General features: G+C 37.1%; 1 protein-coding gene across 2 annotated transcripts in view; it reads left to right on the top strand.

The window, feature by feature from the left end:
• Positions 1-89: 89 nt before the first annotated feature.
• Positions 90-22683, top strand: part of SANBR (SANT and BTB domain regulator of CSR) — a 70235-nt gene continuing 47641 nt past the window's right edge. The window contains exons 1-5 of one of the 2 annotated variants that reach the window (XM_060026536.1): positions 90-1019; positions 9989-10147; positions 17275-17461; positions 18283-18376; positions 20937-21175. In XM_060026536.1, coding sequence (XP_059882519.1) covers positions 1017-1019; positions 9989-10147; positions 17275-17461; positions 18283-18376; positions 20937-21175 — 682 coding nt within the window. In that variant the 5' untranslated portion in view covers positions 90-1016. Of the gene's footprint in view, positions 1020-5184; positions 5283-9988; positions 10148-17274; positions 17462-18282; positions 18377-20936; positions 21176-22683 lie in introns of those variants that run through there. The other variant, XM_060026535.1, reaches the window with a different exon arrangement.

Below are 22683 nucleotides of genomic sequence, written 5' to 3'. Positions count from 1 at the left end.
GTCAAAGAGGTCGCTTCTGAATGTGAGTCTACACACTATGTCATCCATAGAGAAATGCTGGCTAGCCGAAAAATGTCACCTGAACTTAACAACGTTTTGCAGAATGTGATTAAAATTATCAACCACATTAAAGTACATGCCCTTAACCCACGTCTGTTCGCGCAGCTCTGTGAGGAGATGGACCCAGAGCACACACGTCTTCTCTCATACACAGAAGTGAGATGACTTTCTAAAGATAGATCACTGGCCAGCGTTTCTGAGTTACAAGAGCCGCTCCAGAGATTTCTTTTAGAAAAACAGTCACCACTGGCAGCACATTTCAGTGACACAGAATGGGTCACAAAACTTGCTTACTTGTGTGACATATTCAACCTGTTCAATGAACTCAATCTGTCACTTCAGGGGAGAACGACAACTGTATTCAAGTCTGCAGATAATGTGGCTGCATTCAAAGCCAAACTGGATTTATGGGGGCAACGAGTGAACACTGGGATTTTTCACATTTCAAACATTAGCAGAGATTTTGAAAGACTGTGCCAGGGCCTTCTTTCTCCCAGCTGGTGCATGATCACCTATCTCAGCTTTCAAAAGAGTTTGAGCATTACTTCCCAACCACACAAGACCCCCGAACTGGGCAGGAATGGATCCGTGACCCATTTGTGAATAAGCCAGGTGAATCGACCTTGTCTGTGCTAGAAGAGGATCAACTGCTTGAGATCGCAACTGACGATGGCCTTAAAATTATGTCTGAGACAAGTCCAAATTTCCATACGTTCTGGATTAAAGTCAAGGCGGAATAGCCTGAGATTGCCACAAAAGCACTGAAAAGCCTGCTTCCATTTCTAACATCCTGTCTTTGTGAAGCAGGGTTTTCTGCAGTGACAGCAACCAAAACGAGATTACAGAGTAGACTGGACATAAGCAACACACTTCGTGTGTCACTGTCTCCCACCACCCCCAGATGGGACCATCTAGTTGCAGGAAAACAAGCTCAGGGCTCCCACTGATTCTGCATTATGGTGAGTTGTATAATTATTTCATTATATATTACAGTGTAATAATAACAGAAATAAAGTGCACAATAAATGTAATGCGCTTGAATCATCCCAAAACCATCTCTCTCCCCTACCCCCAAACCCCCGGTCCGTGGAAAAATTGTCTTCTATGAAACTGGTCCCTGGTGCCAAAAAGGTTGGGGACTGCTGGCTTATACTATTAATAGACAATAATAAGTTAAGATTAAAATCCATAGAAATATCAAACTGTTTGCCCTTTATCATTTACATTTTGTGTAGTTTAAATTTGGTTGATTTTCAACTCCAATAATATGTTCATAACCTAGCATACTTAAAGTTTTAGTTTAAAGCCAGCTTTAGTAAGCTTCAGTTAGAAATTAAGCCCCAGAGAAAAGACTACAAGTCATTTAGATAGCATACTTTTTAGATGACATAATTAGAATTGATACTGTAATTGCCCCCAGCAACTTCATTTTATTTATTCTATTCAACATACATTTGATTTCAGGATCTGTGGATCTTTGGATTCATCTTTTAATCAATTCTGGAAATTTTACAATTATCTCCTTTCTGTTCTCTGTAGAATTCATATTAGACATATGTTTAGCCCTCATTCTACCCTCCATATCTTTGTCTTTCATATTTTTCATCTTTTTGTCCCTGTGCTGCAATCTGGTTAATTTTTCATGTATACAGCATCTGCATGTTCACTCTTCAGCTATTTCTAATTTACCATTTAACTGATTCACTGAGGTTTCTTTAAATTTCCATAATTATATATTTAAATTTAAATAATTATAATTAATTATATTTCAATAACTGTATCTGGAAGTTTTTTTTCAAGCTGCCTATTTATTATTGATCATTTATTATGCCCTTTATTTAAGTATGCTATGTTAATGTCTACAAGAACTCAAATATCTGCAGTCCTTGGAAGTTAAAATGCTTATTGCTTGTGCTGACTCTCACACATAGTATCTGGCCTCTTTACATTTATGGTGCCCTTTATGAATTCACTGCTTGTTAATCTGTAAATTCCACAGGCCAAAACTGGGTGAGGCTTGACTGCAGAGGATTCACTTTTGCCTCTGCTGGTATAATAGAGGCATCATTATTTTGGGACCATTTCAGTCCTTCCTTGAAGGTCTTGAGTAACTGTAGGGGATAGTTAATTTCCTCTCACCCTCACTCTACTTCTGAGCCAAAGCTCAGAATCCTCACAGCTAAGTTGCTATGGGCATCCACTTCTCGGGACACTCATACCCTCTCTTCTGCCTGCAGTTTCCACCAGTTTTGATGGATTTTGCCTCTCCCCCTACTTCATATGAGATCAGTAGTGTGTTAATGTGCGTTTCCCAGCCAGAGTCTTACTTGTTCATCAGGAGAGTCTCACGTGTAGCCAATCACAATGCCAAAAGTAGAAGTTCCCTCCAATTTCCAGACTCTCATAAACAGTTATTTCAAATTTTACATTGTGGAACATCCAATATATCTGTGTTTTTGTTTCTTTGAGATTTTTTTGTAAAACTAATATTTACTTTATAAAAACTAATCCTTACATTGAAATTAACTGGGAATCTCAATATCCCCAATGGAACATGAGGAGAAACCAGGAATGAAGAAACGATATTAATACCAGAAAGTAAACAAAGCATAATTTCTATTAGTAAACTTAATAAACCAGCAAGCATGTATATTTCACCTTATTTTTCTCATTTGCCACAGATCTTCACAGGTCCTTAAATTAAGACAGATATTTGGAAACTTTTGCTTTAAGATTTAGGAAGATTCCTAAGTGCCTTCTGGCTCATCAAAGGAAAGTCAGATACATTTATAATAGTGTAGTTTTATGTATTTTTTATAGTCGATGGCAATATTCTTTGAAATTCTTTGAAAACTGTTCATCCATGTATGTTCAACCATATATGATAAGGCAACTAAACTAATAAACTGATTGGAAAACCCCGCTTCTTAACCATTGTATTAATGATTAAACATTTAATGCTTTACTCTTTTTCCATTTGTATGTGAAAGAAGAAAATTTTTAAAGCCAGCAAAAATTAATTTCTTGATATGAATGGTTAACACATTTTCTAACTGAAACTTGGTAATATTTATTAAGTTCAAAATAATATCTACTTCATTGAGTTGTTGAGAGGTCTAAAGGATACTCTGTGTTAAGCAAAGTAGGTAGCATATAATTAGGGCTCTTGTTAAAGGTGATAAGTACTTCTTAATAACCATGTTATCAAGATGCAGTTTTGAATCAGGAGCTGTCTTTAAAGACTAAGGACCTGCTCAGGGGATCAGGTGGAACAGTGCGGTTGGAATAGAGATGTTCTCTAGTAGCATCCTATTAGAAGAGTGGGAAATTATCTCTACCTGTTACTAGCACAGGTACTGAGGGACAAGGGGAAAAGTTATTGTTCAGGAGTAAGCAGTCAAGATTCTACAATGTTGAGCGTAGAACTGCCACACACATAGCACATATGTGTGGACTATGTATGTATACATACACACGTACACAGATGGAGGACTTGCAGGCTGAGCATGTGGTATATCAATTTAAGAATCTCCCAAAGCAGTGTCTCTCGAACAGCAAAACTGGGGAAGTTTTAAGCTAAGGGTACATGCATATTCATGAAGGAGCTTGAGCAGAGGAGGATTCAGCATAAAATTGGAGCAAAGGTCAACAGAGTCCAAGTCTTACTTGATTGAAGTCAGGAGGGTCAATATCATCATTCCATCCTTCACCTGGATGGGGGCCTTAGTTCCTGCAGAACTCAAAGGTATAATTATTATGTATATCCCTTGAGGAGGAACTAGGACTCTGCTTTATCACTGCACTTTCTTTTTTCCTGCGTCCTTTTGTTCCCTTAAGATCATTAATTACTGAGTCATGTTCAAGGGCAAGCATCACAGCACGCTTAGATCACAAAATGGCTTAGGCCCAATTGGCCTCTCTTATGTTCATAGCAGCACTATTCACAATAGCCAGGACATGGAAACACCCTAAATGTCCATTGACAGATGAACGGATAAAGAAGATGTGGTGTGTGTGTATATATATATATATATATATATATATATATATATATATATTCCACAATGGAATACTACTCAATCATCAAAAAGAACGAAATAATGCTATTTTCAGAAACATGGATGGGCCTAGAGATTATCATACTAAGTGAAGTAAGTCAGAAAGAGAAAGACAAAAACCATATTGTACTACTCATGTGTGGAATCTAAAATATGATATAAATGAACTTATCCACGAAACAGAAACAGACTCAGAGACATAGAGAACAGACTTGTGGTTGCCAAGGGGAAAAGAGGGTGGGGTGGATTGGGAGTTTGGGATAGCAGATGCAAACTATTATATATAGAATGGATAAACAATAAGGTTCCACTGTATAGCACAGGGAATTATATTCAATATCCTGCCATAATGAAAAAGAATATGTGTGTAACTGAATCACTTTGCTGTACAGCAGAAACACAACACTGTAAACAAGCTATACTTCAATAAAATAAATTTTTTTAAAAAAGGAACACTGACATGTAGCATTTACCCTACAAGACTGAACTTTATACATCTGACTAGGTTCCCAGCAGTAGTCACCACAATAACACACTTGGCTGAACATATTAATGTATGAAAACTCAACCTGTAACCCAGAGCTATTTACATTTTTCAAGAGATGCCTCCTGATGAAGACAGTGCTTCACCCCAGATTCTTTTGATGTCGCTCAGATCATGCAATTTTCCCATTCTACCTAATCAGGTATACCAAAGACTCCAACAATTTCACCCAATTTTTATCTGAGTTCTTCTATCTCCCCTACGTTCCCCTTTCTTCTGGACTCAGAGTTGATCATGTAAGTTCTGGCTCGGGGCCTCTGGTTGCTAAGAGACAAGACGCTGGTAGGGTGGCACGCTGCACTGCGACTAGAGGGAATGCGAGGTGGGGCCGGGGAGGAGGAAGGCAAAGGCTAGGCGCAGCGACCAGTCGCCGCCGCAGCTCCTTGGCTCCCTCCCTCCCGGCAGGGGCTTGTCGTTCATTGGCTGCGCCGCAGAGGCGCTGGCCTACGATTGGCTAGCGGCTTTGATCCCCGCGCTCCCCGCCCCGCGGAGCTGGTACCCTGCAGTCTCCTGCTAGCGGGCGGGGGTGGCTTGTGCGGGCGCTGCGGCCGGTTCACGGCGCGGGCGGTACCGGCCTCTGCAGGTGACGGAGGCACAGTGAGGGCCGCCCCGGCGTAGAGGTGAGCGAGACGCCGAGGGGGCTCGCGTGCCGGTTGGGGGCGGGAAGTGTGGCGAGAGGCGGTACCGCTGGCAGCTAGCGGGTTCCCTCTGCGGCCTCCTCCCCTGGCGGCCGGGGTCCAGCTTGCCCAAAGTGCCTCCGAACGCCCCCACGCGCAACCCGCAGCCCGCCAGTCGTGACTACTCCAGGTCCCCGAAGCCCGTCCAGCCCGCGAACCAGCTGAGGGACCCCCGGCGTCTGCCTCCCGGCCTCGCCCTGGGTCCCTGCCCCGCATCTTCCCCTCCGTCGCCTAAGCTGTCCGCCCCGCGCCTTTGTCCGCCCCTCACCCGCTCAGCTCTCGGAGCTTCTGCCCCTCTGGGGGAGGCGGGGAGACCGCGAAGGTCTGGGCTGCCCCAAGGACGTGCTGCGCAGCGAGCCTCTGGGCCGACGGTTTGCAGGGCTTTGATCTATTCTTCCTAGGTTTCAGCTGTGATTTTATTTTCCCCTTCACGATGAAAGCCAGCTGCTTCCGTTCTCATTCGTGGTCAGAAAGCCTGGGCACAAGGCTTCTACCCTAGTGCGGAATAACTCTGTTATCCCCCACCCTCTGTTATGCCAGAGGCCTTTGACCTGCCCTGTTGGCCGCCGTCGCTTCCCACCTTCCTCTGCCCAGGGGAAGAAGTCTCTGTCTACAAGACCCTTTTTCTGTTTGAAAAAAGAAAATGAAAATACAGATGCCAGTCGTGGACCTCTGGTCTTAATTACATTGGTTTTATTAATACATTTAAATAAACTACGATTGTGGGAATGGGGGAGACGACATGAGATGTGTTCTTTAAAAGTGTAGAGTATTAAACAAATAGAATTTTTATTTTTGGTAAATAACACGTTTCACATTAAACTTTAACATCTTTTTCATGTTTTATCATGAATGGGCGTAGATCTAGTAATAGTGTATAGTTTGAGCTTCAGACTTTTTCTTATTGGCAGTTTTCAATAAGTCTATACTTCTTTACCGGAATGGGAGGCACTGTGACAGCTACTCAGAGAATTTATTAAGGATTATCCATCAATGCTATACCTTTCATACTTACATTCTGACTTTAAGGGATGCTTTCTTGAACATTCGTTTAACTGGAATTAATACTGGGTAGTTTTCCCTTGCTTGGTATGATTCAGTTGTGTAAAGAAAATGTTAACAGAAAAAATTTTTTTCATATTTAGATGATTTAAATTATTCTTAAACGTATATATTATAAATGAGTAGTATTATATTGGAAATACACATACAAGTTTTAATTATTTTATATGAACAGTATTTTTGATTAGCTAACAGGTGCCTGCACATTGTAGGCCACAATAAATATTTTAGAAATTTTAAATGAATCTTTTTCGAAGCGAAGTAAAAAAACAGCACCCACGTCCTTTCCCTGAATTCTGTTTCAGACTAATTTTTATTGAGGCCCAAACAAATTGTAATAAAATACCCCATGCTCTAACGTACTTCTCAAATTGCGTGGTATGAAAAGTGATGATGTGCTAGGCACACAAGTAGAGAACAGTGAAGTTCTGTAAAATCTATTTTCAACTGGTCTCAAGGCATTGTTTTACATTCTTAAACTAATTTTTGGCAATTTTTATGCCAATAATGGCCAAAATAGGAAAATAATAATAGCAATAATAAATTATTTATTGAGCACCTTTTGTATGCCAGGTAGTGTGTTATATATATTATCAAATCCTTACAATAACCTCAAAGGTAGGTATTATTTTCCTTATGTTGTAGCCGAGACCACTGAAATCATAGGTTGTACTGCTGGAAATGGTAAACTAGATAAGAATCTAGATCTGACTTTCTACTCATTTTGTTGAGAGCATACTTCTTGGAAAGTTGCTGTCTCTCCTTTCATCTGTCACATTTATCTTTTTGAATCCGTTTAATCTGAGGATTTTTGGAATGGTAACGTTACCACTACAAACATTATGTAGTACTAAGTGCCAGGTAGTACTGTCCATATGTCCTCAAAAGTATGTGGGCTAGCTACTATTTTTCTTTGTTTTACAGATGAGGAAACTGAGGCATAGAGGTACGTAATCAGAACCAGATAATACCTTAAGTGGTAGAACCAGGACAAAAATTTGGGTAGTCTGGCTCCTGGGTCCATACCCAACACGATTCTGGCCCATCAACAAGGTACCTCTCTGGTTGCTAGGAAGCTGTGATTTTTAGAGTGCTTAGTTTTTTCTTTGTTTCTTTTTAATGTTCATGCAGAAACATGTAGGATAACTTTATGATGTCTACCACCTGATGTCCTACATCAGTATTTTATGTAAACAATTACATAGTACTAATCATAGTTAACACTTAACTGAGAGCTTCTGCATTCCAACTCCCCATTCCAACATTTAAACATCTCACATAATCCTTAGCAGGATCCTAGGAGGTAGATACTGTTATTTTATGTTGCATCACATTTGTAAGGTGCTTTTATTGTCTTCAAAGTGCCTTCACAAAAATAATCCCTTTGATTATTTGTATGATGTCAAGTAGAGGTATTACCAGCACTTATTTTTTATTGCAGAATTTCAAATGACTTGCCTTGACTAACTTGTGTGGAGTTAAAACTCAAACCAGAGCTTCAGACTCCTATGTTCATTGCATTTTCCACTATACTGGTTTCTCAGTGGATCTTTGCTTTATACTTCTTGTCTTAAAATAGATAATATTTTTCCATAGGAACAGCTTATATTTGGAGATTATATTCCCAACCCAGATTCAACATCAGTTAAGTCATAGATATGACTAGCTGTAAATCTTTGTCATTATTTTCATCTGTAAATTTATGTTCTGACTTCATATATAATGCCTGGCACATGGTGAGGCCTCAGTAAATGTTAAAATTCTTTTTTTTTTAAAATTTCAGCTTTATTGAGATATAATCGACATAAATTCTCAAAATTTTCTAAATTTGAAGAGAGTAGCTTCTTTTTCTCTTCGATACCACAGCCTTCTCCCTCCCTTGCCTCACAAACAGCTTTCAAAATTGTTTCATTGAATCATAACTAACTTCAAAATGTTTAGACTCTCTCTCTACCCTAAGCCATCATTCCCAACTGCTGTCTTCCCTATACTCTCCTTCTAGAAAGAGCATGGATTTGAGAGTCAGTTTTACCTGGATTTGAGTCTTTGATCTCCCTCTTACTAGTTCTGTGGCCTTGTACAAATTATTTAACTTTTCTGAATGTGTTTCTTCATCTTGTAAAATTGGGGAAAGCATCTATCTTATAGGGTTGTGGTGAGAATTGAAATAACTTACATAAAAGGCTTAGCCCAGCTCCAGGCTCCTAGTAAATATTCAGTAAATAAGTTCTTAAAATTCTCTAAGGTTGAAGGAGGTAGCTTCTTTTTCTCTTTGGTACTGAGGCCTTACCCTCCTCCACAATACCAACAGCTATTATGTGTCCCTCCTCTGCCCCTGATGGCTCCCTTCTGCTTTGGCTGTCAGCAAGTGATATTAAAATGATGTTTGCCTGTTTGTATCCTCAACTCTCTACTAGTAAACTCCTTGAGGACAGGGACCATGCCATATTTATTATGGTATCCCCAATGCTTGGCTTATAGTTGGGACTCACTAAATGTTTATTGAGCGACATCCATTTGGAAAGCCTTCTAGAGACTTTTTTCTTGGTCATCCTGTTGCCTGAAGATTTTGGACACACCCTTAGTCACTTGATTCAAGGTCTCCTGGATTGAACCAGAGGATGTGTGATGGTAGGAGAGAGGGTGGGGAGCCAGATGAAGAAGCAGGCGAAGCCTCCACTCTGCAGGTGTGAGTGCATGTGTGTATGTGTGTGGAGGTGCCTTGGCTTTTTATATATGAGAGTCAGGGTGTGTGTTTGGATGTGTGTAAGGGTTAAACCTTATCAGGCCAGTTGTCACATTGCTTCTGAAGATAAGGAATAAGGACTTTCCAAAAAATGTTTCAAACATATAAAAACAATGCTAATTACATTTGTTGATATACTCTCCCCACCATATATAACTCATAATCACATGCGTAGTAACAATGATTTTGCTTACCCTAAAATGTCAGATTAACTTAATTCTAAGTTTCGTTTGATTACATCAGTCAAAATTAAGTATACTCAGCCTCCATTGTTTATAGCATGGACATTCACTCACAGAGAAATAAAGGAAATATGGCTTAGGACTGCAATGAAATTATCATTCTTTTTAACTAGCTTTTTTTTTTTTCCACAGTTTAGTTCTACCATCCATGAACTGCTAATCAAAATACAGATCAGGCATACATAAGGATTTTTTTTTAAGGAAGATATATTGTATTCAACTTTTTCTCTCAACGTATTATTATGAAAAATTTTAAACATACAGCAAAATCAAAAGAATTTTATAGTGAACACTTGTATACCCGTCACTTATATTCTGCCCTTAACATTTTATCATACTTTTTTAATCACATATTTACCCATCTGTCCATCCTTCTATCTATCTATCCACCCATCCATAATATTCAAATGCTGTTATATTTGAAGAGATTTGAGCTATATATTCTGTTTTGATTTTAGGTCAGTTTTATCTTTCCTTTATGTAGTAGTAGATAATTCTTAGGAGATAATTCTTAGGAATGAATTATAACTGATTTATAATGTTCTGAAAACATTTGGATTTCAGATGCAAATAAATCTATTTGTCTTCTCTGTCTCTAGTTCCAAAAGATGAGTCATGGATATTCAGAAAACAACAATTTCCTAAACAATAACAACCAAATGGTGTTGGACATGATCCTTTACCCATTAATTGGAATCCACCAGACCATCAACTGGGAATCAGTGGCAAGGCTTGTGCCTGGATTAACACCCAAAGAGGTAAGTAACAGTTTTCCAGGTATCTACTGAAAAGAGATCAGAAAAAGTGATCAATTTAAAGGAATAACTGTTATACTAAGAAGAAATATTTGAGTTTTACATATTCATATGCACATATAAATACTGAATATGCATACATACGATGCAATTTGGCTAAATATAATCTATGTAAATTATATGATATATTAATCCACCTGGTATGTTTAAATTCAACCTTATCTTAAATGTTTACAACTGAATGGGTAGATAACATTTTTGTAAATCCAGTTTTATTAAATTGCTAATGCTATGCTTTTCAAACTTGAGTAATGTACAGACCTTTTTAAAGGAAAAAAACCTTGAAAACTGCCAATGATGACTTAAATTATTATAGTGGAAATTAAATGTGCACTAACAATACTGGGTATAAACACACCTATACGATCATAAACCAAATTTACATTTTATAGACAAGTGAAAACTCAAACCAACACAATTCAAACTAATAAGCTTACTTAATGTGATAAGTAATAGTGTTTTGCTGAAATTAAATTGCTGATTATAATGCAAATATTTGTGTAGCCTCTTGTGGCACAAATTTTTTTGCATTTAGCCTGTACTGCCATGTGCCCTTCAAAGCCTTTACTCTTTCCCCACTTTTCTCTCTTTAACCCTCTACCATGAAGCTGTGTGTTGTGCCAGGACATTACTTGCCTTTCCTTGGCACTAACACATCTCTTCTCTATACCAGGTTTCTTCTCCACATTGTCCTTTATTAAAATTAGCCGTGGGGGCTTCCCTGGTAGCGCGGTGGTTGAGAATCTGCCTGCCGATTCAGGGGACATGGGTTCGAGCCCTGATCCGGGAAGATCCCACATGCCGCGGAGCAACTAAGCCCGTGCGCCACAGCTACTGAGCCCTCGCACCTAGAGCCCGTGCTCCACAACAAGAGAAGCCACCGCAGTGAGAAGCCCGCACACCTCAACGAAAAGTAGCCCCTGCTCACTGCAACTAGAGAAAGCCCGCACGCAGCAATAAAGACCCAAAAGCAGCCATAAATAAATAATAGAAAAATAAAATTAGCCGTGGACAATTAAAATATTTCTTGGTACCAACTTAATTTACAATTAATTTACAACAGAAAAGCGAATAGGCACGGAAATATTCTGTCATCCTAATGACCTGGATGATTTTATTAATGTTATCCTCAGAATCAAAACTCACAATCTAAAAACTCTTCTAGGGAACTCTTAGGTTTCTGGTAATTCATCTATGCACCCTAGTTGGAGAAACACTGACCTCAGAATTTTTTGCTGTTAAAAGGAACCCTAAAGTGGATGAGTCATCTCAGATTTCTAGAAGTAGAAAGGACATTAGTGATTTTACCCAGTAGGTTTTAAGCATATGCACCACTGCCTGGCCCATAATACACACTCAGTAAATACCTATAGGATCAGTGAATGAACCAAATTCTACCCTCTTCTTTTACAGCTGAGAAAACCAGTACCCACAGGGATTACTTGCCCTCGGTTATGTTATAGGTCTTTGTGAAATGATGAGGGAATTTATTATTAAGTGTATGTTATCATTCCCTAATCTATACTTTTTCATCTTTTGGAATTTTACGTGTTAGGTTTTAAAACAAGGCAAACCTGTGAATTTGACTATTTTTCCAACTTTTTATTGTGAATATTTTCAAACATACAGAAAAGTTAACAGAATAGTATAGCATCCCTATATCCTTTATTTGGAGTCAGCAATTCTAGGTGTTTGCTTGATCTCTTTATGTAACTTTTTTTTTTTTGACACTTAGAAGTAAGTTTCAGACATCACGATACTTCATAGACTGTAGCATACATCTTAAAATAAGGATATTATTGCATAACTACAGTACCATGATCAAACCTAAGAAAATTAACAATAACTCCATCTTATCATCTAATATCCACTGTATATTCAAATTCACTCAGTTGAGAACTTTGGTTTTTTTTGGCTGCACTGTGCGGCTTGCAGTTCCCTGACCAGGGATCAAACCCGTGCCCCCTGTAGTGGAAGCACGGACCCCTAACCACTGGACCACCAGGGAATTCCCAAGAAATTATTTTTTTAACTAAAATGCAACTAAATGTGAATCAGACTGTTTTTAAGTAATGTTAATTTTTTTTTTTTCGCGGTACGCGGGCCTCTCACTGTTGTGGCCTCTCCCGTTGCGGAGCACAGGCTCCAGACGCACAGGCTCAGTGGCCATGGCTCACGGGCCTAGCCGCTTCGCGGCATGTGGGATCTTCCCGGACCGGGGCACAAACCCGTGTCCCCTGCATTGGCAGGCGGACTCTCAACCGCTGCGCCACCAGGGAAGCCCAGCAATGTTAATTTTTAATTAATTTCTTATTACTAAACAAGACATATCCTCAAAGAATACACACACAAACATAACACACACACACAAGGAAACAAGTGAAAAATCAGAATTATAAATATGACCCTACCTAAAGTAAGCTGTTGAAACCTTGTATATATCCTTCCAGATTCTTTTCTATTCATATATGAATTCTTAAAAGTGGACATGTAACAAATGTACTACTTTGCTGCTTTGTTTTTCACTTAGCATATTGTAAACATCTTTATGTGTCAGTTGCTAGAGTTCTACATTTGATGACAGTATACTGTTATTTGAGCTAAATCATAATTTATTGAACCTTTTATTGGATATTTAAGCTATTGTTTCCAACTTTTGACTACTGTAACAAATATCCTATTCTTTTCTTAGGGGATAATCTCAGAAGCAGAATTGCCTCATTAGAGGGCATGTGCATTTTTAAGGCTTTTGATACATATTGTCCACTGGAAGGGTCATCCATGTTTACTCCAGTCAAAATAGCCGAGTGCCTGATCCTTGCACTTTATATATCGAGTGTTATTTCTCTGTGTGTCTTTTCAAAATTCTTATTTATATGTAAATAAATATTTATATGATTTTAATGTTATCTCATCACAGTTTTCACTTCCCTTTCTTTAAATCCTAAAGGATGAATGTTTTATATTTTATTGTTCCATATCCTTTTACTATTTGTAGATTTGTTGTTTTACTAGTTTAATAACAGTTTTCTATGTATTGAATATATAAACCCTTAATCTAGCTTATTTCTCTCAGTTTTTTTTCAGCCTATAAGTTATTAATGATAGTCTCTTGTATACACATGTTTAAAAGTTTATGTTAAAAATCTGTGAATCTTTTACTTTGATGTTCTCCTTTTTTGTCATGTTTAGAAACCTTCTCAACCTAAAGACTGTGAATAATATAAAATCACCTACATTTTGCTGACTACTTTTTATTTTACATTTAAATGTTGACTCCACTTGGAATATTTTTTTTTAATTATTTTTTTGGCTGCATTGGGTCTTCATTGCTGCGGGCTGGCTTTCTCTAGTTGTGGCTAGTGGGTGCTACTCTTTGTTGTGGTGTGCAGGCTTCTCATTGCTGTGGCTTCTCCTGTTGCAGAGCATGGGCTCTAGGCACGCGGGCTTCAGTAGTTGTGGCACATGGGCTCTAGAGTGCAGGCTCAGTAGTTGTGGCGCACAGGCTCTAGAGCGCAGGCTCAGTAGTTGTGGCGCACGGGCTTAGTTGCTCTGCGACATGTGGGGTCTTTCCAGGGCTCGAACCTGTGTCCCCTGCATTTGGCAGACAGATTCTTAACCACTGTGCAACCAGGGAAGTCCCTGGAATTTTTTTAGTTTTAACTTTTTTCCTAATGACTAGTTAGTTGTCTCAACATTTATTGAATAGTCCATTCTTCATTACTGGTTTGAAATTTTACCTTCAGATCTATTTCTCGACTTACCATTCTAATCCATTGATCTCTCTATCTAATCCTATTGACTGTTCCGTACTGACTTATTTTCAATATTGTTTTACTATCTGATGAACAAAAAGAAACTATATATATATTTTTTTAAGGTTTATTTATTATTTATTTAATTTATTTTTGGCTGTGTCAGGTCTTAGTTGCGGCACGCAGGGTCTTTGTTGAGGCATATGGGATCTTTTCGTTGCGGCGTGTGGGTTTTCCCTTCTCTAGTTGTGACATGCAGACTCCAGGGTGCGTGGGCTCTGTGGTTTGTGGCATGCAGGCTCTCTAGTTGAGGTGCGCAAGCTCAGTAGTTGTGACGTGCAAGCTTAGTTGCCCCATGGCATGTGAGATCTTAGTTCCCTGACCAGGGATCAAACCCGCGTCCCCTGCATTGGAAGGCGGATTCTTTACCACTGGACCACCAGGGAAGTCCCAAAAATTATATATTTTTAAAGTTTCTTGAATATTCTCTTAATCTCTGGATTTTTTTTTTTCATTTTGAAGTTGACCTGTTGGTATATTGGAAGTAGAGAAAGGATGAATTAAAATTTTCTAGTTAAGCATTTACCTTAGCTAAAATAATGTATCTGATTTTTCCAAAGTGACTATACCATTTTATATTTTCACCAGCAATGTATGAGGGTTCCAATTTCTCCACATCCTTGCCAACACTTTTATTATGTCTTTTTTATTATGGCCATCCTAGCGTGTGTGAAGTGTTAACTCATTATGATTTTGATTTGCATTTTCCTAATGGCTAATGATGTTGACCATCTTTTAATGTGCTTATAGGCCATTTATAGAGCTTCTTTGGAGAAATGTCTATTCATATCCTTTGCCCATTTTTCAATTGCGTTGTCTTTTTATCATTGAGTGGTAAGAGTTCTTTATGTATTCTAGATACAAGTCCCTTGTCAGATATGTGATTGGCAAATATTTTCTCCTATTTTGTGGACTGTCTTTTCATTTCCCTGATGGTGTCCTTTGAAGTACAAAGTTTTAAATTTTATTGAAGCCTAGTATATCTAATTTTTCTTCATTGCTTGTGTTTTTAGTGTTTAAGAAACTATCACCTAACCAAGGTCATGAAGATTTTTACCTATATTGCCTTCTAATAATTTTATAGTTTTAGCTCTTATACTTAGTCTTTGATCTCTTTTGAGCTAATTTTCTTATATGATGTGAGGTAGGGGGTCCAACCTTTCTTTTGCATATAGATATCATGTAATTTTTGCTTAAACACAAAAGAAGATTTAACAATGTACTTTAAATTATTCACAGTTCACTTGCATTTTGTTTAAGCAATCATGTGTTCATTTCAAATATTCAGGTTTCATAATTTTATTATTTCATAATAATATTATGAAATTGTTGTAAGAAATTGTTATATTAGAAATTGTTAGAAATTGTTAGAAATTGTTGTAAGCTTTGTTAAATAAGATAAACCTACATTCAGTTTCCAATATAGCTATAAGCATTACCTAAAAGATATCAGAAGAATCTACAGTTTAAAAGCCTACCTAGGGCTTCCCTGGTGGCACAGTGGTTAAGAATCCGCCTGTCAATGCAAGGGACATGGGTTTGAGCCCTGGTCTCGGAAGATCCCACGTGCCGCGGAGCAACTAAGCCAGTGCGCCACAACTTCTGAGCCTGCACACCTAGAGCCTGCGCTCCGCAATGAGAGAAGCCACCGCAATGAGAAGCCTGCGCACTACAATGAAGAGTAGCCCCTGCTTGCTTCAACTAGAGAAAAGCCCGCTGGCAGCAACAAAGACCCAATGCAACCAAAAATAAAAAATAAATAAAATAAATTTATATTTTAAAAAAAAGCCTACCTAACCACTTTCACTGTTACAAAAAATAAACTCATTTTGTAGGAAAAATGGATTCAGTTAAATCACTTATATTCTTTATCCTATAGATGTACCTGTGAACCTGTACATTCTTCTAATCATTACAGCATTTTTTTTCTTTGCCAGGCCTTCATCACTGCTTTTTTCAGTCCTCATACAAAAAATATTTTCTGTTTCTCATTTATCATATTAATTATTTTTATTTAATTTTAAGACTTTGCTTAAAGAGGTGGGCATACATACTGAGTATAATATTTTAGTCTAAACTTATGTATCTTTTTGTTTTGTTTTTGTTTATTCTTTTGGCTGCACCATGGAGCATGTGGGATCTTAGTTCCCTGACCAGGGATCAAACCCATGCCTCCTGCAGTGGAAGCATGGAGTCTTAACCACTGGACCGCCAGGGAAGTCCTACACTTACGTGTCTTTTAAATGCATTTTCAAAGGACTAAGCCTTGAATAGGGATTTCTTTGTAGTAATAGTACTATAGTACTATTAGTAAACAATCTTTTCTGAAAACGGTGCTTAATATCTAGTGGGCACTTGATAAATTTTTGTGTAATAAATGAATGATGACATACCCAATGCATTATTCACTTAATATATACGTGTATACGTGATATATATTTTTCTCCTTTTGCACCTCCCAGATTACTTGGTCTGCTATGCAGTTTGCCACCCACATTGCTACTGATGGAGATTTAAACATGAATGCTATAGAAGTGTTGTTTGACCAAGACCCACATTAAGGAAGGCATTTTATGTTGTGACGTAGTACACACTTAGAAATGACATTTTCGTGAAGGACTACTTAGCCTTATTATGCTTAATGCACTCTTGATATTTTCTAATCTATTGTATTTTATTTCTTTTTTTTTAGTTGCTAATCTGGACTTTTCTAAATTGATTCCGTGACTAACAATGGGTTAAGGGAAAACACTGTTCTAGAACAAACTGCCCAAATATGTGGCCGTGAAGTGTTACTACAGTATTTTGTGCATGGTGAACCTCACTGTTAGTAAGAACAAAGACTCATTATTTTAATAAAGAAGATCTAGTGTCACAACTCAGATACTTTTTTTTTTTTCTTTGAAGGTTAGAATTTGGTCTTGTTCCTGGTGGAAATTCAGTGTGAAAATAAAAGCCAAGTTTTTAACTAAATTATTAAAATTATCAACTGATGATAGACGTAGACCGTGGGGAAATATGGTTGATAAAGGCATTCTTCATTTTTCTACAAAAGCATAAGTACATTATGCCTTTGAGTTAAAGCATATTTTTTTAAGAACTACCCTGAATTTTAAAAAAAAAAGTAAGTCAGAGGCTTTCATGTATTGAAATGTGCGCTAATTTTCTAGATGTTACCCAAGAGACTAATATTCACTTATAAAAAATGATTTAAAACCCCCTAGACATGCATTTCCTTCCTTTATGTCATTACAGTGTGCAAAGAGGTTTGATGAACTGAAGAACAGTGGAAGCTCACCTGTGGACAACCACTGTAGTCCCCTCATGGCTGCTGGAGAGAGTCCTGTTGAAACTTTAGCCACGTATATCAAATCCTCGCTTCTTGGCACACAAAGAGAATTTCAGGAGACTCCAGTTGGTCAGGATGCAGTTTCTAAAACAGGTAAGGTTTTAAAAACAAAATGCAGTGCTTGTCCTTATGACAATTCTACAAAATATTATGCATTCCCATCAACTTTTCTTTATTTAAAGGCTAATAGAAACATTAATAGAAAAATCTATTAGTATTTTCCTGAGCTTTAGAAATTTGTCTTTGCTGTATTTAAAAAAAAAATTGTAAATGTTAACATACAGGTCAAACACTATTACCAAAAAAAGCTTTTTACTTTATCAAAATTTACTACTCCAGTCCATTAGCCTATTTATGTTATGCTGTAAATTTTAAAGGGATTTGACCTGTACCTTTTACTTAATTTTTTTTTTTTACTGGGAGAATCTTGCTTGCCTCTCATGTTATCTTTGCTACAGCTCCCCTCTATTGGAGTCAGCAATAGCTTCAGATGACATAGCAGCAGTGTAGAAGTGATGTTTTCCACAACTTCATTGGAAATAATAACTGGTTTTAGAAATCTTCAGTGTAGTGAATTATTTTAATTTCAGCAGCAGCAGAGTATTGATATAAAAATTTGCTTCAGGAAGAGAAAACTGTATTGTAGGCTTTTGAAAATTTGACCCCATCCCTACACACCATGTTAGTATTTTTTAAATCTTCAGTGTAATGTTAGCAATTTGTGATCCTTTTTTCGTACTGTTTTTTTCCATATACCTTTAGAAATATTAAGGCACCTGACAAAGTACCACCTTTAAGTACTCTTGGAAACCATGAATTTATAGTATAACCATTCAATAAGTAAAAACCCATTCTCAGTTAGAAATGCTAACCTCCCCCCTTTGTTTTTGTATGTGTTTGTTTCTGTATTTAAGGAAGACATAGTATAGCTTCCACAAGGAATTGTTCTTCAGAAAGTGAAAATTGTACTACTCATAATGGTGGAGAAAAGACTGAAGAATCTGAAGGGTAGGAGGCTGGTTCTTTGCTAGATAAGCTTTAATATGAATATCAACTTTAAATTATAAAAATATGATTGCTAATTTTATATATCAGTTACCATAATTTAGGAATTTCACATTATGCAATTGCTGAAATAATTGAAATGAGGGTAGTTGATGTGTTGAACTATAAACAATTGCCTGATAGGTAAACATATGGCTTATTCATATAACTTATAAATTGGACAACAGTTTTCCACTTTAAAAATTCATTTTCATCTTGTAAGTATTAGAAATAACATCTATTAACATAAAATTTTGAAAAGTGAATTTTAAAACCCAAAGAAAAGTCTCTGCCATTAGTTCTCCAACTTTATTAAAGAAACTGGATGTGTGTTTTAGAACTATTTGAATATAATTACTCATTGTAGAAATATTTAAAAATTAAAATACATCTTTCAGTATAATGCAAGTTTTGATAATTTTGTATTGTTTTGTGTATTTTACATACAATAAACTGCACATATTTAAGTATTCACTTTGATGAGTTTTAGCCATATAACCAATGAAGATAAAGAACATTTTCATCATCTCTAAAAGCTCCTTTGTATATTTTCTGTTCTGATAGTTTTTTATAACAGCTTTATTGATATATAATTCACATACCATAACATTTATCCTTTTGAAAAGTTCTGGAGATGGATGGTGGTGATAATTGCACATCAATATGAGTGCACTTACTGCCAGTTAACTGTACATTTAAAAATGGCAAATTTTGGGGCTTCCCTGGTGGCACAGTGATTGGGAGTCCACCTGCCGATGCGAGGGACGCAGGTTCGTGCCCTGGTCCGGGAGGGTCCCGCATGCCGCGGAGCGGATGGGCCCGTGGGCTGTGGTCGCTGGGCCTGCGCGTACGGAGCCTGTGCTCCGCGGCGGGGGGAGCCGCATCGGTGGGAGGCCCGCGTACCGAAAAAAAAAAAAAGGCAAATTTTATGTTATGTGTATTTACCACAATTAAAAAATTCACCCTTTTATAGTTTAGTGAATTTTAGTTTATTCACATAGATTTTTTTTTCCGGCCGTACCACGTGGCTTAGTTCCCTGACCAGGGATTGAACCCACGCCCCCTGCATTGGAAGCACAGAGTCTTAACCACTGGACTGCAGGGAAGCCGCCCTCACATAGATTTTTAACTGATAGGTTTTGGGTATGGCACAAAAATTTATCTGATAAATTAATTAGGATTATCTAATTTCATGTTGTGCCCCAAAAAGCCACAGAAATTTCATACTTCATTATACCAGCCATTACCTGTTTATATTTTGACCACAATTTCTTTGAAAGAACAACTTGCAAAGTTACTTAAATTCCTTTGACTTTGACAGAGCATTGATTATTAATCCTTTTTCTGTAGCCAGTTTTGTTTCAAATGTAATTTCTCTGTATTAAAAAATTTTTTTTAAATAAATTTTAAAATTTATTTATTTTTGCTGTGTTGGATCTTCGTTTCTGTGCAAGGGCTTTCTCTATTTGCAGCGAGTGGGGGCCACTCTTCATCGCGATGCACGGGCCTCTCACTATCGCTGGCCTCTCTTGTTGCAGAGCACAGGCTCCAGACACGCAGGCTCAGTAGTTGTGGCTCACGGGCCTAGTTGCTCCGCGGCACGTGGGATCCTCCCAGACCAGGGCTTGAACCTGTGTCCCCTTCATTAGCAGGCAGATTCTCAACCACTGCGCCACCAGGGAAGCCCCTAAAATTTTTTGAAGTTCAATTAAACACACATTAAATTCATATTATAGGGTAGTCTGTCACTTCCTATCTAATCTCTTCCTTTTGTAATGACATGAAGGCAGTTATGGATCACACTAGTGTTTCTTTTTGTGGTGATGTAATTTTCAAGGGCATATAAATTCAAGGAGTATAGAATTTTTGAAGCAATCTTTCTGATGCATCATCTAAACTTATTCTTAAATTGTTTTTTAAATATGTAAATAAGCATGTTGTAGTCTTAAGAATTTTTTAACCACATTTACTAATTTATATTTATTGAATGCCTAGAAACAAGCTTTCTTGCTGTTAAAAATAATAAAGTAGCTATGCTAATTTTTTGATACTTCAATGAATAATTTTAACTGTTTTTCCTATTTATTAATAGTAAGAAAATTTTAGTATTTAATCTATATCTCCATCCCATACCCATTACCATGTAAAAGTGCTGTTTTATGTTCCTCACAAGAATTAGAATGTATAATTTAATTTTTCTTTGTGAATTGGTATTTTTAAAAACATTATAATTAACTTATAATTTGAAAATAAATTTAAAACCCTGTAAATTATAATAAGTTCTGTGGTAAAAATATTTTTGTTTTATTAAATCAATAGCTTAACTAAAATTAGTCAATTTTCAGATACAGATCATGTTAGCAAGACACTTATGAAAACTTCTGAATGTCAAACCCTGTAAAACTGATGTGTGATTAAAACCTTGAAAAATATCTTGTTCTCATACTTCCAATAAATGTCAATATTATTGGCTCCTCTTCTAAAATTCTAATAATTTCATTTCTGTGTAACATTTTTTATGAAGGCCAAACATGGTGATCCATGTATGTGATGAAGCAAAAAACTTGAAAGAAGATTTTATTTGCCCGCGAGATCTTTTGATATCAGAAATGAAGTACTTTGCTGAATATTTATCTGTGGACGCCCAGCGCTGGGAAGAGGTGGACATTTCAGTTCATTGTGACGTTCACATTTTCAACTGGTTGATAAAATATGTTAAAAGGAACACTAAGGAGAATAAAGATTGTGAGATGCCCACTTTAGGTAAAAGACAATCTATTGCTTATTTTGTAGTGCAATTTTTGTGTCAGCTGGAAGTTGCTTCAGGCCAAACATGAAATGTGGAAAATTGTTCAAACATTAGTATTTATGCTCAGATTAGTAATCACCTTTTAGGAAACTGATACCTCACCCTTTGTAAGCCAATTATAGTGAATTTATGGCAAATGGACAGGTCTCTAGATCACCTATTTTCACTGTATGGTACAGTGACCGACCACTGGAGTCCTAAAGATCCTTTTAGAGGATCCACAAGGTCAAGAGAATCTGCTTAATAATGCCAGTATGTTGCTTGTCTTTCTCTCTGTGTTGACATTTGTTCAGATGGTGCAGAAGTAATGGAGGATAAAACTGTTGGAGCTTTAGCACACATCAAGGAAGGAGCATCACACTGTCTTAGTGGTCACTGTGTTCTTCAACACCACGTGCTCATAGGAAAAAAGAAAACAAAAAAACATTTTCACTTAAGAATATCCTTGATGAGGCAGTAAAAATTACTAATTTTATTAACTCTTGACTCTTGAGTATACATCGTTTTGATATTCTGTGTAATGACACAGGAAGTGCATTCCTGCTGCACACCAAAGTATGATGGCTGTCTGAAGGAAAAGCATTTATTTGTACAGTTGCTTGAGTTGCAAACTAGCTGCTTTTTTACGAAACCATTTTTACTTGGAAGAATGGCTGACAAGTTATGGTTATTCAGACTTAGGCATTTGGCAGATATTTTCTTTCTCTCTCTCTTTTTTTTTTTTTTTTTTTTGGCCACACCATGCAGCTTGCAGGATCTCAGTTCCCTGACCAGGGATTGAACCCAGGCCACGACAGTGAATGCCCAGAATCCTAACCAGTAGGCCACCAGGGAACTCCCCAGACAAATATTTTCTTGAAAATGAATTCAATGAGCCAGTCAATTAAAGGGATACAACTAACAATATTTGTTGCCACTGATAAAATTCAAGCTTTCAAGTGAGACTTAGAGTATTGGAAAACTTGTATCTGCTTGCATGTGCTTGACAGTTCCTCAATATTTAAAGATGTTTCTGATGAGACTGGTGAGATTTTGTGTGTGTGTGTGTGTATTGTGCAATGAAATGTTTCAACATTTGGAAGATTTGCATAACTCAGTGAACCAATGTCTTCCTAATGACCAATGCATGATGTTAAAAAAAATCATGCATGGGTTGAAGGTCCACTCAAAGTACAAGATAAATCAGTGGATTTGAGATAGCAGAATAGGAAAAGTTCATTGATATGATTTCAATTCCCATTGCAACTAACCTTTAAGAAAGACTACTCACAAATTCACTGTGGAAACAGATACAAGAGAATCTAGCTGTCTTCCCTTAAGTCATACATTGAAGAGATTTATAAAAAAATGTCCAACAGTGTTATTTTCACCTATTTTTTGTTTCTATTGGAAAATATAGTTATTTTTCATAAAATATGTTAATATGTAATTAGTTCATTATTTTTAAATGAATATTTTTTTT

The sequence above is a fragment of the Delphinus delphis genome, chromosome 12, assembly GCF_949987515.2.
Source record: "Delphinus delphis chromosome 12, mDelDel1.2, whole genome shotgun sequence".
Lineage (NCBI taxonomy): Eukaryota > Metazoa > Chordata > Mammalia > Artiodactyla > Delphinidae > Delphinus > Delphinus delphis.
This window is presented reverse-complemented; position numbering and strand designations above follow the sequence as displayed.